Consider the following 14836-nt stretch of genomic DNA (forward strand, 5'->3'; position numbering starts at 1 on the left):
TCCCGGCCAGAACTTTCCATTAAAGTTTTAGAAGTGTCCCCTCACGGGAACCCAGGAGCTTGAGAAGGAGAGCTGACTTTAGTGTATTCATTGCACATGTGTCATACAAAGTAGAAACGTGCTCACTCAGTAAATAGCAAAGGCTATGCACTCACCCAAGGTCTAGGGCCTTTGGATATGAAGTAGCCCCACCAAAGCAAGTGTTAAAGGCTTGGCCTCCAGCTGGTGGCACTATTGACAAGTGACTGAATCACAGAAGTGCTAACTTCAATAGTAAGTTTACTAAATGGATGATTGGAAGGCGGGGCCTAGTTGGCTGAAGTAGCTCCTTGTGTGTATCCCTGAAGGGCCTGCCTTGCCTCAGGCACCTCTTATCTCTCCTTCCTCTCCTGCACTCACTTCTGCTTCCTGGCTGCAATGCAGGAAGTTGCTTTCTTTTACCAGACCTTCTACTTCGACGCTTTGCAATAGCCTAAAGGGAACAGAGCCAGTTGATCATAGACTAACACCCCTGAAGACATGGTCCAAGAGATATCCTTCCTCCTCTAAGTCAATTTCCTTGGGTATCTTGGCACAAAGATGGAAACTGCCTAATACTGTGTGAGACCAGACCATGAAGGACCCTGTCCCAAATTCTAGATTCCTGTTATAAAGCTGCACAGAAAACTCCCACAGGTTTGCAGAGGTCTGCAGAACTTATGCTAATACAGTTTTGTTCAGTTTTCCTGTGTACACAGGAGGCTTCAGCGACTTCCCCCAATCATTCGACCTGCTAGCAAGGCCTACCCTAGAATTCAGCTCTTGAGTCTTGGCTCTTGTTGGCAGGCCCTCTCACATCTGAGGGCTGAAGCTAAGGTGCCAACCTCCATCTCATACAGGATGACCACCAATACTGCCCTGGGAGTCCCTCTCCTGCTCTGCACCCTCACTGTCCTTTCCTGTCTTTTTCCTGACAGCCATTCTTACTGAGGTGAAGTGGTATAGGGCTTTGATTTGCATCTCCCTGGTGATTAGGGACCCTGAATATTCTCCTGCACCTATTAACTGTGGGCATGCTCATTTCTTTTTAAGAATCATCCATTAAATCTATGGCCTACTTTTAGAATCATGGTGTTAGACCACAAAAGGGGACAATAAAGCACGTAGATTTGGTTGCCCTAGAGCTCCACTGCTCCTGTTCTTTAACTGACACAGTAGGAATGGTCTGGTGTTTCACCCTTGCTGGTTATTCAGATTGGTTTGAGGAATATAAGAGAAAAGGTAGCTGGTAAACTTGTCACTCTTTAATCTCACTATATCTGTTAGCCACAGCTGGTTAACAACTATCCCTCGGTCTTAGAAGCTTAAGAATATAACTATTATCTCGTAGTTCTTACGATTAGGAATCCTTGTGCAACTCTGGAAGGCCGGTGGTTCTGAGTCTCTCAGAACTGCCTTCATCTCATGATCACCTGCTTTCTGGCTCACTACTGTGGCTGTTGACTGGCCTCGAGTCCTGTGAGTTCCTGGCCAGAGACAATAGTTCCATGTCATGTAGTGCTTTCTGTGCATTTGTGTATGTGCAGGCATTGGGGGGAATACAGGTTTTATTCGATGTAAGCGCTCTCAGGGAGGAGGAAACAGAAACATTCAGTCAGGCTTGGGTCATGGGAGGGTCTTTTCCTGATCATCAGGAAGTTGAGCTGCCTTAGCATCCCATCCATCTGGCTACCAAAGGCAGTAGTCCCCGACAGTACTAATCGCCAACATAGAGCAATGGCTCCCCTTTGCACCAAGTGTTGGCCAAATTCTTCTCACGGGCTCATTCTTTCTTTCTGAACAGAACCCTTCTGGGAAGGGACAGTCCATAAACACTGAGGCATGAAGGTGAAGTGACTCACCAAACAGACCTGAGGAGAAGGGAGTTAGGGTGGTGCCTGGTGGTGTCTTTCCATCCATCTTACACCATGGTCTCTCAGTAGGAGCTTTAAGCTGGTACAAACTCGTGATTTGGTTTTTCCCACTCTGCTTTGCACTTTCCAGGCCCTGTCACTTTTCCTGGTCTGACCTGGTCCTGACTTTTGGTGCCAGACTTCTGGAAAGTAGTCTACGGCCTCTCCTTCCAGCTGTGTAAGTGCCATGTCCAATCCAACCACGCAACTTGCCAAGGAAACTGGTAAAATTCTACACACTAAGATGGAGGTCCACTTTTCAGCCCAACAAGGCCAGGACAGGTGCCTAAGAACCAGGGAGTTCATGTAGATGCTGATTCACACACAGAAGCATCCTGAACAGACTAGAAGCCATTTTTTTCTACATCGAAAGGCTTTAAATCTGGAGCATGCAATATCTGACCATTTCTCAGGTCTGGGAATTATAAACTCGTGGACTCTCAGATCACCAAGAAATGTGCTCTTACTCTCAAAGCACATATTCCAGCCCCCAGAGTCTTCTTAAAACATACACTAGATCACATGACTCATCTTAAACACACTCTGCGTAAAACTGCAAACCCTCCCAACACTCTCAAGCTAAAATAATGTCCACTGTCCCTCTCAGCACGACCTCCCCCAGTCTGCTCCACAATCTGTGTGGCAGCTATACCAGTCTTCTTGTGTTCTCCTCTCCAGCACCACAGGGCCTTTCTTTCTTTTCTTCCTTTGACCCATCCTTATCTGCAGTTCTGCTTCCTCAGGTAAGGCTCCCACCCTGTTGTCCATCAACCTTCCCTGAACTGCTCCTCTAGTGTTTGCCGTGATTTACACAGCAGGCTTACCTGGGCTGATTGACTGGGTGTGAGGACAGGCCCCCGTCTCTTGAGTTCCCTACTAGAGTGCACCCTCTTGCTTTTCCAGGGGCTCATTTATCCTTGTCCACATCATGACCCTGCATTTCCTTATGTTTCTGAACAATGTTCCAGTGTTCTCAGTGTTCTCATTTTATATTAACAAGCTACACAAGTATGAGGACTTCAGTTTGGTTTCCCAGAACCCATAAAAGGCTGGATATGATAGCAGGTACCTATAATCCCAATGCTCTATGACAAGATTCTCAGCCTTCCTAATGCTGCGGCCCTTTAATTCCTTGTGTTGTGGTGACCCCCCAATCATAAAATCTGTCATGAGTCGCCACGGAAATATTTTAGGGGATAGAGGTTTGATGCAAGGTGGAGAAGCACTGCTCTATGGTGAGACAGGAGGCTAACCTGGTGCACCAAAAGGACTAATATCTGAGCATGTAATTTGACCTCCATATGCTATGCCTTAGTACACGTATGCACACTCTCACACACAGTGATGAAAGGACAGTCCCACACAGGTGACTTATGTGTTATAATTTATTGTAATTGTATCTACTCCCTTTCAGATGGGGCCTCCCGCCATTAAACAGCCAAGAGGAAGAAGACAGAGAAACTCAACGGGGAACCTCTGCAATATGAGAGACACCCAAAATGTCTAAACTGAGAGTCACCGGATAAATTCTGCTATTTTAGATTGATAGAACATTGGTTCGTGAAACATGGGTTGTCTGCACAAAACATCATGACCAAGAAGCAAGTTGAGGAGGAAAGGGTTTATTCAGCTTACACTTCCACACTGCTATTCATCACCAAAGGAAGTCAGGACTAGAACTCAAGCAGGTCAGGAAGCAGGAGCTGATACAGAGGCCATGGGGGGATGTTTCTTATTAGCTTGCTTCCCCTTGCTCAGTTTGCTTTCTTTTTTTAAACTTTTTTTTTTTTTTTGGATTTGGTTTTTTTCGAGACAGGGTTTCTCTGTATAGTCCTGGAGTTCACTCTATAGAGCAGGCTGGCCTCGAACTCAGAAATCTGCCTGCCTCTACCTCCCAGAGTGCTGGGATTACAGGCGTGTGCCACAACTGCGTAGCCTCTCAGCCTGCTCTCTTATAGAACCCAAGAGCACCAGCCCAGGGATGGCACCACCCACAATGGGCCCTCCCCTCTTGATCACTGAGAAAATGCCCCACAGCTGGATCTCATGGAGGCACTTCCCCAACTGAAGCTCCTTTCTCTGATAACTCCAGCCTGTGTCAAGTTGACACACAAAACCAGCCAGTACATTAAAAAGCTGCCATTTTAACGTGTACTTCCCTGAGAAAGACCGTCTACTATGAATCTCATTAAAATTTACATGTTTAATAAGTGTTAGATATTAAATTGGTGGTGAGGTCTATTTATGGAAAGCTTTTCATTTTCTCTGATGAGATTCTATTTATTTTCATAAGGAAACCAGCAAAGTTAATCACTAGGTTGGGAGTGGCTGAACCTATTAGTTAGGTACATTGTTCATTTACCTAACCTTTGACAATGAGCAAGGACTTAATCTTCTTTGCACACATTTTTAAAAGTCTGGTGTTAACTAACAAGATGGACTGTTGTGGATGTACAGGAGAAACCCATAAAATATTAACTGGCCCTTGTTTCTACAATAACCTCTGTACCTGCGGGGGAGAGGGGAGGCTTCTATTTCAGTCTCCCAATGATTCCCCTGATCTTTAGCTCTGACTTTTGACCTTTTGGGGATGGGCGGAGCTAGTTGTGGAGGAAGGAGAAGGTATAAGCAAACTGCCCCAGACAAGGAAAAGTTCTTACAAAGGGTTTTCACTGGGCTAGTTTGCTAAAGCGAGAATTGGGCAGTAGCTAATATAGTCCAGGAAAAGTTAATTTGATGGCGGACCGCAGGCAGGTGTAAATAATGAATTCTTGCAGTCAAAAGATTGAGCTGCAAAAAAAAAAAAAAAAAAAAAAAAAACACAAAAAAAGCCCTGGCAATTGGAGAACACAGGAAAAAGAAGGTGACATTTGTGTGTGTGTCCGCCTGGCTACATCTTACTGCAGCTCGGACGACATCTGCGCCCTCCAAGTTTTCGGGGCAGCACACCGGGGACGGGGAATGCAGCGACTCTGCCACTCACTCAGGCACGTTCAGCCCAGCAGCTGGACCCACGCGCCCAGGGCCCCGCACCGCGCCTGCGCGCCCAGTCACGTGGCAGGCGCTCCGCGCTGAGCGGGTTAAAAGTCACGGCCGCCAAGCACCCGGCCGGGCCGTGGTCTGTGTTCCTTCAGCCGACTGGGACGTGGGACCTTCTGCTGCTCGAGTCGGGATCCACGCGAAGAAGCGAGCGGAACCTCCTGGTGCCCTTCCCCAAGGCCCCGAACGGGCTCGCGCGCGAAACCGCGTCTTTCAACTGACAATGAAATCTTAGCGGCTGCCGGCGGCGAATAGGCGCGAGGCCGTGAGGCGGAGGTGGGGTGAGGGAGGCGGGCCATTCTGTCGAAGCCCCGCCCAAGACTCCGTTCGTGCTTCTATTGGCGTACGCTGCCATCCCGGCCCCGCCCCTTAACGGACCTGTCGCTCTGTGACAGGCGGAGGGGCCAGTTCCTGTTGGGAGAGGGGGCGGAGTCAAAGGTTGCCTGAGCTCCGCCCGGACTCCAGGGGGCTCCTCCCCCTTTGTGCTCCTCGCGGCGGGGCGGGCGGGGGAATGTCATTGCCGCTCCGAGCTGCCGCTCCTCTGGCGCCCTCGTCCCGTCGGCTCTCGCCGCCACCGCCACCTCCTCAGCCGCACGGGGGACACGGATGGCTAGTGGGGCGCAGGGGCCTTTTAGGTTGAGACCGCGGCGGTCGCGGCCGCTGCTGAGGCGAAGACTTCGGATCGCTGCCGCCGCCGCCGCCGCCGCCGCCGCCTCCACCCCCAGTGTCCCGGCCTCGCGGTGCTGAGGGCGGGAGCGCGCCCAGCTCTTCCTCCGCCTCCGCCTCCGCCTCCTCGTTGTCGTCGCCGTCGCCCTCCTCCTCCTCCTCCTCCTCCTCTGGGTCTCCGCCCAGCACCCCTCGCTCCAGGCGGCGGCGGTGGCCGCGGAGGACGAGCGAGACCCGCCGCCGGGGCACAACATGGCGGAGCCCTCGGCCCCGGAGAGCAAGCACAAGTCGTCCCTCAACTCGTCCCCGTGGAGCGGCCTCATGGCTCTGGGGAACAGCCGCCACGGGCACCACGGGCCCGCAACCCAGAGCGCGTCCAGGGCGGCGGCGCCGAAGCCGGGGCCCCCCGCGGGGCTGTCCGGGGGCTTGTCGCAGCCGGCCGGGTGGCAGTCGTTGCTCTCCTTCACCATCCTCTTCCTGGCCTGGCTGGCCGGCTTCAGCTCGCGCCTCTTCGCCGTCATCCGCTTCGAGAGCATCATCCACGAGTTCGACCCGTGGTGAGTGTGGCCGCCCTTCCCCCGCAGGCAGCCCGCGGTCCCCGTTTGTTTGGAGCCCCTTGGATCCCACCCGGTCTCCCGCGGGCCGGGCCGGGCGCGCCCCCTGCCCGCTTGGCGAAGTTTGCCTGGGAGCGGAGCCTCGGTCCTCGGCCGCCCGCCGGGGTGGGCCGGCCCCGCGCGGCGCCTCTTGTCCGCCGCGCCCCGGCTTGCTCCGGGGCCCCCTTCCCCACGCCCTCTCCGCCGCAGCTTTGCGCCTTGTTGCATTTTATTTCATTTCTCTCCTTCCTGCCACCGGAGCAGCCCCGGGATTGCCTTCTGGCCGCCGGCGGTGACTGGAGCCCCTGGTTCGCTCAGCCTCGCAGTTTCATGCTTTCTTTCCCCGTGTATTTTCTTTCTTGGAGAGTGGCGTGTTAGAATGTAGGGGAAAAAATATTATCCCGAAAGCGAACGCAGTGGTAGCGCCTCGTGTTTTCCCAGCACCAGGTATTTTCGGGAGTGTCTCTTTCCCCCCCCCAAGGCCCTTAAGTACTCTCAGCTCGCCACACTATTTGCACAGTTGTATTGCGTTGCTTTTTAGAGCGAGATCGTTATTCTGTTAGCCGAACTCTCACCCTCGTTGTTACCACAATATCCGACAACGTTGCATGAGTTTTTATTGGTCTCTGCAGTGGAGAGAACAAGCCGTATCACAGTGCTGGGAGTCTAGATTGTGGTGCCGAACTTGCACACGCTGCACGCCACTCACTGACCTGCAGGTTTTAGGGACTTAACCCAACTCCGAACACAGAGTTACCTAGATGGGAAGATTGCTTTTAACGTTCTTCCTACTGGCCCAACCTGAGTTAAGTTTGGTTTGTTGTTGGTTTTTTTGTTTTGTTTTGTTTTGTTTTGTTTTGTTTTGTTTTTTCCAGAGAGAGGGAGAGAGAGAGATTGAGAGAGCGCGCGAACGCGCCTCTTTAAACTAGTTTATTCCTCTGGCTGCCCTATCAACCTTGAATTAATCTTAGTTGTAATTGGACTTAATTAAACGGTAGGGTATTTGTCTTTCCACTTGAAATGCAGACAATCTTCTTAAGAGTTAGTACATATGAGTTTTTGCGGGGGGGGGGGGGAACTTATATGTTAAGGATAGGATTTAAGTTGTACTTTAAGAAAATTCTTAATGCTGCACTATCTATTGAACACCAGAGAGGCCTACTCGAGGAAAACCAGTGTAGAGAAGCAGTGAGCTATGGTGACAGCCTGCTGTGAGGTCTTTTCGTCCCATTTTAGAGGTTTCAATTTTTTTCTAACATTAGATTTGCCTTATAAATAACCATTATGTTATTTGGAACCAGAGAAGAAAATCATGTTGGTGAAGATTGCATATGAACCTACGAGTATTTGTGAAGTCTTACTAGCTGGATAGAGTGTTCTTTTGAAGCAGTCAATTAGATTAAAAGCGAGATTGACCAGAAATGAAAGCCTCTAGAATTTACTGAACAACGTGGAAAGGGAAAGTCGTGTCTTTTCAGATGAAGATAGCACAGGATGGGACAAAAACTGGAAATATTTCCAGGGTAATTTTACAGATATTTCCACAGGACATAGCCACATTTTTTACACATGGGCGGCTGGTAACTGAAGAGTGCACTCAGAAGCTGAAATTATTACAGATAAATGCACAAATAAATGATGAGGCAGTTTTAAAGTTTCTTTTTGTCATTCCCCCCCCCCCCCCCCCCGCCCCTTCCCCCAGTTAGCTGCATAATGAAGAGACTTAGATGACTTTAGGAATTGGAGAGCGTAACTTTCTTTTATAAGTGAAAATCTATTTTGTTTCTATTCTGCTGGGTATGGAAACAGTTCTTCGATCTGAGTCTGCTCCACTTAAATTTTAATTCACATATACTGATTTGTAAGTGTCCACAGCTAAGGCCTACTTACTTAACTTAGCTATTCCATCTACCAGTGGGAGTGTTAAATGTTTATTTTTGACGAAATGTTTATGCTTGGATTGTTAGGACATTCTAATTAGCAGATAGGTTTAGTAAAGGAATTGTCCCTGCACCTCATTGTGCATGGTGACTTAGTGTCTGTGTGAATCTCGTGGAATGCCTAATTCACGAGGCCTAATTAGAGAAATCAAGTTCAAACAAAAAGAATACTGTTTTGGTTTTTCTTTTCATAGCTGTTCTAACAGGCATGCCTACGTTCTTCCATCTCCTAATCATTCTGGAAAATTTTTTACAAGGGAGGTTGTATAGCTTTCCTGTTGCCTGTCATTACTTTTGACTTTTAAAACAGTTTTCTCCAAAGCTAATAACAGCAGTCTCACACACTAGCTTGGAAGTGGCTCAGATTACCATGCAGTCAGCAATGACGGGAACCTTTAGTAATATTGAAATGTTCTCTCTGCCTGTTTCTACAAACCAATTCTGGCCTGCCCACACCTCCTTCAGCCCCGCCCCACACCCCACACACCCCTTTCTAAATCCTTTTCGTCGTGAAAGACTGTTGATGGTGAGTTGCTTCTATAAATTTTACAGTACCTCTTGAATTGTGAGAATTGAGATAGCTGCCAAAGGTGAGTTGTCACCTAGTTATACCTGTTTTTAACTTTTTCCCTCAAGTTATAAATCTTACCAACTGCTGTAAGAGGTAGGGTATGAGGTTATTTACTTTAGTACCTTTTATTTTGATCATTTGGCAATGTTTTGGGGTTATTATCTTACCTTTTGTGCCGGTGATTTTTCTCCTTTCTGAGTTGATGAGATTTTGGGCAGCAGTTGAAATTCTTCTGTAGGTGCCAGACGTTTGGTTGGCCAACTAGTTTAACAGGCATGCATCTAGTTTTATCCTTTATCTGACATTGTATGTAGTCCTGGCATAGTGTTGCTGTGGTTATGAACACATGCATGTTACATTTAGCCAGGCCCTTCCTGTTGCATCCAGCAGGCTGTGGTAGCTCCCCCCATTAGCACTGCTTTGGGGTGGCTTTGTTCTTGTAGCACAGTTTCTTAGGGCTTCTCTCTGGAGAGAGTTAGGAATTTAGAATTTAAAAGTTTTAAAGCTGAATTTAAGTTTTAGCTGAAACTATGGTATAAATAAGTTATAGTGCAAACGTTTTTCAACGGAGTGATAAGCCTTGGGAGGGACGGAAGCTGTTTAGGAGTTGGGGATTGCTTCCTGAAGTCTTTTGAGGTCTCCCATGTTTTTCTTCATTTTACAGATGACAAAAAAACTTAAAAAAAAAAAAAAACCCAAAACTGTTGACCTCATTTCTGAAGAAGACAGAATGGTTAACAAAAGCAAGCACTTTAGAACAGAAAGTTTCCCAGATCCTTTAAAGCCTCCATGACCAGGATCATTAGCAGCAGCAGTCCGGCAGCTCTTCCAGATGGGATACACAACCACTGATTTCATTGTAAGCTACACTTTCTGGCCCGGAGCTTCTGGGATCCTTGAGTTAGAATCCATGTGATAGGAAGTGCTTGAGTGACTGCATCTGATGATGGCTTTGATTCCGTGCCCACTTGCAGTCACTGTTCCCCTCTGGGAGTCATCGTGGCTTTCATGAAGCATAAGATAGATTCCGAAGGATAGGATCTGTCATTAAAGCCCTTGGAATCTTTGCTTTTCCTTGAGGATTTTTCTTTGCTTTAGAGCCAGACTGACTAGGTAGGACTACATACTTCAAGTCATAGTGGTTTGCGTGAAGATGGTTGTCTACCAACTAAAGTTTCCCTTCTCTGGCTCTGAACCTATGGATGTGGAAGTGTCTTAGCCTGTTTGTGCCTGACCTCCAGTCTTCATGATCTCAAAAGTGTTGAATGTATAGAAAAAAATATAAGATAGTCTTCATACTACTATCTTAATATTCACCAGTACACCTGTGTTCTCAAAAGTAATGCCAAGGCTGATGTTTTTACAGTGAAATCCTAGGACGCCACAGTACTGCAGCTGCCTTGAGTTAAAAGCTTCTGCATTTCGGTAGGTCTGCCTTCTGCTAAGTGATTGTGCTATAAGTTTTCAACATACAGGAAAGTTGAGTTTTGGAGTGAACATTCACATTACTACCACCTATGTTCTCTGATTGATATATTTTTCTTAACTCCTCAATGTCTATGGCTGTGCTTACACCCTTCTAGATCTGGACTCTAGACTAGAGACTGCTGGTGTGTTGTCCTGTGATAGAGGATGCCACCTTGTTTTCTTCACTCCACGATAAAGGTCGACTTTCTGGACTGCATTTGTTTTCTGTAAAACCTGAGCCCAGCATGTACAAATAACTCTTTTTGTATCTTCACTTTGGGCTGCCAGCCAGGATCAGATTCCATCCCTTTCAGGTGTTGGTCAGTAGTTTACCTGAGTATACTGTAAGCCATGTTTGTTAAATGACTTGGCTCTGTTGTCTAGAGAGAAAAATCTGGTGGTTGATTTTTTTATTTTATTCTATTTCAGGACCACCCAAATTAAAGGGGCATGATAGGGACTGCCCTGCTGATTCTGACTGCTGTTAGTTACTTCTCAATGTGAACCAGCTTCTCTCCTCTCTCCCTCCCAGCAGCTTGCTATGAAGCCCTGGCTGGCAGGTGGGGTTACAGTGTGCCCTGCTTCTCAGTTCACCTTCTTCTGCCATGAATATTTACCTGAAACTTAGAAATGGATAGAAATAGCAGTACATGGGATAAAGAGCTGTGTGTCTATGGGACTAAGTGTAGGGAGAGTTTGGGCACTTGTTCCGGAAGCTTGTGTAACTTGGTGCAAATTTGTTTACTGGTGTAGTAGGCTGGCCGAAATAGTGATGCTTTCTTAGTCTGAGACATCTAAACATTTTTGAATATACTTTTCAACATAAATTAGTAAATGCTTGTTTATTTACATCTGTACCAATTGTCCATTCAAATTTGTATCATTTAAAGATAAGCAAATCTGTGAATTGCACTAATTAAGTTAGCCATATCATCTGTAACCCTTCCTTTATGGAACTTAATGTTTTAGGAAACCTTAACAGAATTTTCAAGTAATGTGGAAGTTCAACAGTGTCTTTGTAATATTTACCTTTCAGTTGAGGAAATGGGGTGAAATCTTTTGTTTCATAGACAGAGCATATTTTAGTTCAATGGTCTCCAGATCTGCCTGATTTCAGAATCTTTTTATGTACCCTGCCTGTAATGCGGATTTAAAAGAAAATGTCTCTTGCTCCTTTTTTTGAAATCCTTTCTGAAACTACATCGCTTTGTGTAGCCCTGGCTGTCCTGTAACTCACTTGTAGACCAGGGTGGCCTCAAACTCAGAAATCCACCTGCCTCTGCTTCCTGAATGCTGAAATTAAAGGTGTATGCCACCAATTTAATTTGTTTTGCTTCTTAGTCATCTGTTCTAAGTCTTTACTCATTGGCCCATCAAAATGCTTGGTCATAGCCCTTTCTGGTGAAGTAAGCCAGCTAGTTGGATGATAGCTAGTTGTTTTGATTTGTTTTAATGTAGGGGAAGAAGAAAAGTTGATTTAAGTTTTGTTTTGCTTTTTTTGTTGAAGATGAGTAATGAATTTCCTGAAATGGGCTTTTTAAGAAGTAGCCCATTGAGAAGAAAAGATGATTGAATCTAGTTAAATATTTTCACTAAGGGTTGTCTGTAAAAAGTTCATAATGTCAAGTTTGGAGGTATTAAGTCATCTCAGCATAGGGATTTTGAGTAGACAGCTATGCTCTTAGAGTAGACTTGAGTTCTAGAGGTAAATAGATTTTTAAAGTATATGTGATCACTTATCTTGTTTCCTAGACAGAAGGCCTGAGGAGCATGCATAAATACCTAAAGGGAGTTGAGGCCTCATATTGAGGTTTTTTTTTTTTAAGTTATAACGTCAGAATATGAGAAGACAATCTTTGTATATTACCATTCATTTTGAATTGAGGGTGTTGAAAATAATAATAGTTCAGACATAGATGTAGAAACAGGACTTTTGTCTAAAAAGTTTAATTTGGGGTTGGTGATGTAAAAAAGCTGTGGGCGTAAGTTGCCTGTCACTGCCATAAATTAAGTTATAAAATTATTCTTTTTTTTTTACTGTGTGCTCATCCTTATCAAAAGAAATGGATAGAGTAGTCAAATTTTATTCATATTAGTAAAATTATAAAGTATCAGTTGATAAGCAAGTTGATGAGTTTCTTTTCCAAGCTTTATAAACCTAACCCTTCCAAATTAAACAGTTTTTCCCCCAGTATGGTTTTTTAAAAAGTGATTTCTAGCAGTTCTTTCAACTTAACAAGACTTCAAATTATTATTTTTTAACTTAAAATATTGACAGGTTCTTATTTTCTCCTTTTCTTGGTATCTAATGTTGCAGTTGAGTATGTGTGTGCGCGTGTGTGCGTGTGTGTGTGTGTGTGTGTGCGCGCGCGCGTGCTGTATTAATGTTGAAGGCGTTACATTTTGTTTTAGGTTAGATTTATCTGAAGAAAAGCTGAGGCCATATTGAATGGCATTGAAGAAAAGGATCATGCCCATAAGTTTATTTATGAAAGTAAATTATTTCACCATGTGCAGTCCACAGCAAAAACTGTGAATGTAGAATTATCAAAAAGAAAGCAGCACTTTTGTAGTCTTTGAAAGTAAATCTCAAGTGCTTATATTAAAAAAAAAGTCCCAGCACTCTGGGAGGCAGAGGCAGGTGGATTTCTGAGTTCGAGGCTAGCCTGGTCTACAGAGTGAGTTCCAGGACAGCCAGGGCTACACGGAGAAACCCTGTCTCTGAAAAACCTTAAAAAAAAAAAAAAGCAAAAGGTGCATTTGCCAAGGCTTTTACTATAGGCTAAAAAGGGCTTTTAGTCTTAAGAACAATCCAGGACGCAGTTAAATAAGGACCCATCTGACCATTGTGTTCATAGCCATTTTCATCACTGTGACACTGCTTCTCTAGTCCCTGTCCCCCACATTGTGACCGAACCTAAGTAACTGCTCTGACTTGTGTCATAGGTGACGAGTTTTCTGTATTGCTAGTCACAGCTTAGTGAACCTGTTTTTTAGTAAAGTGGAATTGTAGCTTTTGAATCTTGCTCTTTTTGCTCATCTTTTTTGGTTAGAAGAGTAAGAACATTTGGGCAATAAGAAAGACGCAGCAGTCTAGCACCTGAGATTTTTGCCTGTTCTCTTTATAGCAGGATGTACCTGTAGAAAAGAAGAGAAAAATCACAAGGTGTCAAGTGATCTTGTAAAGAATTTTTCTAATTTATTATTTTGTGTTTTATCTGCATGTAAGTATGTCTGTACTATTTGCCCACAAAAGCCCAAAGTTACAATTTTGCACTACCATGTAAATATTGGAAATTGACCTAGGTCCTCTAGAAAAGCAGCTAGTGCTCTTAACCACTGAGCCATCTCTCCAGCCCTAGATAACAAATGATCTTAAAGCCAACTCTTTTAGATGGAGTCATTCTTTTCTCTTGATAACCCTTGAAAGATTGAACCACTCAGAAGACACAGAGGATATAGAAGCAGGGCATGGGGACATCATTTGGGAGACAAATGATAATGGAATAAAAAAAGTTCCTGTTGAAGAAGGTGCTGGAGCTACAGTGGTGTTGGTCATACTCTATGCCTGCAGTCCTAGGTATTTTGAGAGACTGAGAGGTGTAGGGGTGATGACCACCCCTGCACTCACACTGCAGTCCTGCCACCTTATGGCATGCCTGCACCAGTTCTCTCCCTCGGGAGTTTGCTCACCAGCGGCCCTTCCACCAGGGCCAGCCCTACTATGCTGCCCAGGTGATGTGCAAGGCCAGCTTACCTGCGCTCATGACCTCAGAGTCAGCTCTCGTGACTGCTTCGAGGGGTGAGGGGGCAGAGGGCACCCCCCACCACCACCACCACTTCACAGTAGAGGTGTGTCAGGGCCAGCTCTCCCTAGCTCTGTCCTCAGAACTGTCTCCTCTCTTCTCCCTCACTTCCTCTTAACCTGAGCCAGCATTACTGAGCTGACCTGGTGAGGTACAAGGCCTGCTCTCCCAAGGGCAGGATTGTTCCCCTGAGCTCATGACCCTCTTGGCAGCTTTCTCAACTGCTGGAGGTGGTGAGGGGCAGAGGGTAGGCATCACCTCTGTGCCACCCTACAGCAGACAAATCTCCAGTTCCATCTCTCTTCATAATGCTAGAGCTGCTCCACTTCTTTCTCTCCCATTTGACCCCCACATGTTCATACGTCTGGTGCTGTGTCCTGTGTGGGCCCCTGGGTGACATGATCCATCCATGCTTTGGGTGTGGTGGCAGGCGGGTGTCTATGCCCCCCACCCCCTGTGCTGTACACTGGAGGCCAGAGGGCAGGTCTCTGTCTGTTTTCCTCTTCCTGTGCTGTGCTGCCTGGACTTGACTTGATGATTTTTATGAGTCCTAGGCATAGGACAGACAAGTTTGGCTCTCATGCCAGGATGCACAAAGGACTGCCATCTGCTCTGCCCTTGACTGATAAAAACACCAACACCAAGGTGTCTTTTCCAATTACAAGGGTGTGTGTGTGTGTGTGTGTGTGTGTGTGTGAGAGAGAGAGAGAGAGAGAGAGAGAGAGAGAGAGAGAGAGAGAGAGAGAGAGATACTTTTGTGTTTTCAGACAGGATTTCACTATGCAGTTTAGGCTGGACTAGAACTTGTGAGATAGCGCACACT

At 46.1% G+C, this 14836-nt stretch overlaps 1 protein-coding gene across 1 annotated transcript in view; it reads left to right on the forward strand.

Moving 5' to 3' along the window:
* Positions 1–5803: 5803 nt before the first annotated feature.
* Positions 5804–14836, forward strand: part of Stt3b (STT3 oligosaccharyltransferase complex catalytic subunit B) — a 64622-nt gene continuing 55589 nt past the window's right edge. Inside the window, exon 1 of the mRNA XM_052187050.1 lies at positions 5804–6193. Within this exon, the coding sequence (XP_052043010.1) occupies positions 5889–6193 (305 nt within the window). The 5' untranslated portion in view covers positions 5804–5888. The remainder of the gene's footprint in view (positions 6194–14836) is intronic.

This window comes from Apodemus sylvaticus, chromosome 7 (assembly GCF_947179515.1).
Source record: "Apodemus sylvaticus chromosome 7, mApoSyl1.1, whole genome shotgun sequence".
In the NCBI taxonomy this organism is placed as follows: domain Eukaryota; kingdom Metazoa; phylum Chordata; class Mammalia; order Rodentia; family Muridae; genus Apodemus; species Apodemus sylvaticus.